Genomic DNA, 2,368 nt, shown 5'->3' with positions numbered 1-2,368 from the left:
ACGTAAACCCTAATTTTCATCTAGTCTACGGCTTAGTTACTTAAATTGGTGAAGATTATTGGTGATTTCACTCTGAATATTGTCTATAATCTCATTTTATGTGATATACTTGCTTAGATAGTTTGTTGGGATATTGTGTGGGTAATATGAAACCCGGTACTAGTTCCTCTTTAAATACAAATGTTGATTCTCCGGCAACAACCAATAGCTTCATTGTAGACTGTCTCATCCTTTATACATCCACCCTTCTGACAACCCTTCAATCATACTCGTACCAGTTTCATTCTCAGGAACTGGTTACATGTCCTGGAAAAGACATGTCATGATATCTCTTTCAGCTAAAAATAAAGCCGGACTAGTAAATGGTAGGATTCCTAAGCCTAGTCTCAAATCTCTTTTGTATGATTACTGGTTGAGGTGTAATGATATGGTGTTTGCTTGGCTAAGCAACTCTTTGTCGAAGGACATAGCAGAAACTGTTCTTCGTTGTGAGACTGCTAGGGACATATGGTCTGATCTCGAGGAAAGATATGGCCAGTCCAATGCTAATCGATATTATCAAATCCAAAGGGAAATTGCTGGTATTTCTCAGGGGTCCTCAGATATTGCAACCTATTATACTAGGTTAAGAAGGCTATAGGACGAGCTTAAGTCGGTTTTCTTTGGTCCCCCTTGCACTTATGGTGCTGAGCCACTATGTAGTAATGGACAAAAATTAATCCAGTTCCTTACTGGTTAAACGATACTTATTACAATGCTAGGAGCAATATACTCATGATATCTCCAGTTCCTACTCTAGGAAAAGCATACTCTATGTTGCTTCATGATGAAAACCAGAGAGAAATTCAATCCTCTCCTCCATCCTTTATAATCGACCACACATCATTTACTGTCAAAGAGAATAATTTTCCACCAACTTCTGTTGCCTCTCCTAGTCCATCTACTTCTCATACATCTCATAACAGTATGAAATCCTATAATGAAAGAACTAATTTTGACAACAAGAAGCCCATTGGAGTCTGCAAGTATTGCAAGAAACCTGGGCATTCTGTTGATCAATATTATCGACTTCATGGTTTTCCACCTGATTTCAAGTTCACCAAGAACAAAAAATCAGCTTCTTGTGCTAAAGTTGATAATTCCAGCTTGGAGTCTTCCAGGACCCCAGACTCTCTTCATGGGTTCACTCCTGAATAATACCAGCATATCATTTCCTTGATTCAACAGTCTTAGATCAATGATGCACCAGGATCTTCTACTGGCATGGATACATTTGCAGGTATTATGTCTAGTTTTGCTACTTATTGTGTTTCTTTAGGTAGTACTTCTCAGTTTCAAGACAACATCTGGATAATAGATTTCGGAGCCACAAACCATATGATACCTAATAAAAATCTTCTTCATGATATCCAACCACTCCATTTTCCTTATTTAGTCTCCCTCCCAAATGGTTAAAAGGTTAAGGTTGTTAACACTGGTTCTCTATTCCTCCATGAAGACTTAATTTTGACAAATGTCTTAATTATATCTTCATTTCAATTCAATCTTATTTCTGTACCTCAGTTGATTGACGAATGTGGTTGTACTGTCTCTTTTAACTCCCTTTCTTGTTTTGTACAGGCCCTTTCTCTGAAGAGGCCCTTGGCACTTGGTAGAGAGGCAAATGGCTTGTATGTTCTCTATTCCATAGTCTCTCTATTATCTACTACACCATTGGTAAATACCACATAAGCTTCTAGTTCCAGAACTTCATATAAATATAGTGCTTGTACCACCACTTGTAATATTCCATCTCATATAAATAAACCAGATTTATTTTGGCACCAAAGAATTGGTCATATGCCTTTTCATAAAATAAATTCAATTCCCTTCTTATCTGACAAAATTTCTTCAAAATAGTCTTTCGTGTGTCCTGTGTTCCCTCTAGCTAGAAAATAAAGATTACCATTCCCTGATAGTTCAATAAAAACTACCCACTGTTTCCAATTAATCCATATTGATTTATGGGGTCCATACCATACATCCACATACAATGGTTTCAAATATTTTTTGACAATTGTTGATGATTTTTCTAGAGTTACTTGGACCTACCTACTCTCCTGTAAAAGTAATGCCTTCACCATTATTAAGTCTTTTATCCATCTAGTTAAAACTCAGTTTAACTCATCCATTCAGACAATCCGGTCTGACAATGTCTTTGAGCTTGGTTCCAGTTCTCATGCTCTCTTTTTTTGCTGACAATGGCATTGTTCATCAAAACACAGTTCCTCACACACCACAACAAAATGGTGTTGTTGAAAGAAAATACAAACACCTCTTGAAAACTTCTAGGGCTTTTCTTTATCAATCTAAACTCCTTCTCAAGTAT

At 36.8% G+C, this 2,368-nt stretch overlaps 1 protein-coding gene across 1 annotated transcript; it reads left to right on the top strand.

Moving 5' to 3' along the window:
• The first annotated feature begins 427 nt into the window (after positions 1–427).
• On the top strand, positions 428–1,197 carry LOC124887076. The gene is made up of 2 exons (XM_047396254.1): positions 428–624; positions 762–1,197. The coding sequence occupies exons 1-2, from the start codon at positions 428–430 to the stop codon at positions 1,195–1,197; spliced, it is 633 nt and encodes a 210-aa protein (XP_047252210.1).
• The last annotated feature ends 1,171 nt before the right edge of the window (positions 1,198–2,368 follow it).

The sequence above is a fragment of the Capsicum annuum genome, chromosome 9, assembly GCF_002878395.1.
Source record: "Capsicum annuum cultivar UCD-10X-F1 chromosome 9, UCD10Xv1.1, whole genome shotgun sequence".
Taxonomy (NCBI): Eukaryota; Viridiplantae; Streptophyta; class Magnoliopsida; order Solanales; family Solanaceae; genus Capsicum; species Capsicum annuum.
The sequence above is the reverse complement of the archived record's forward strand: the minus strand, read 5'-3'. Positions and strand labels throughout refer to the sequence as shown.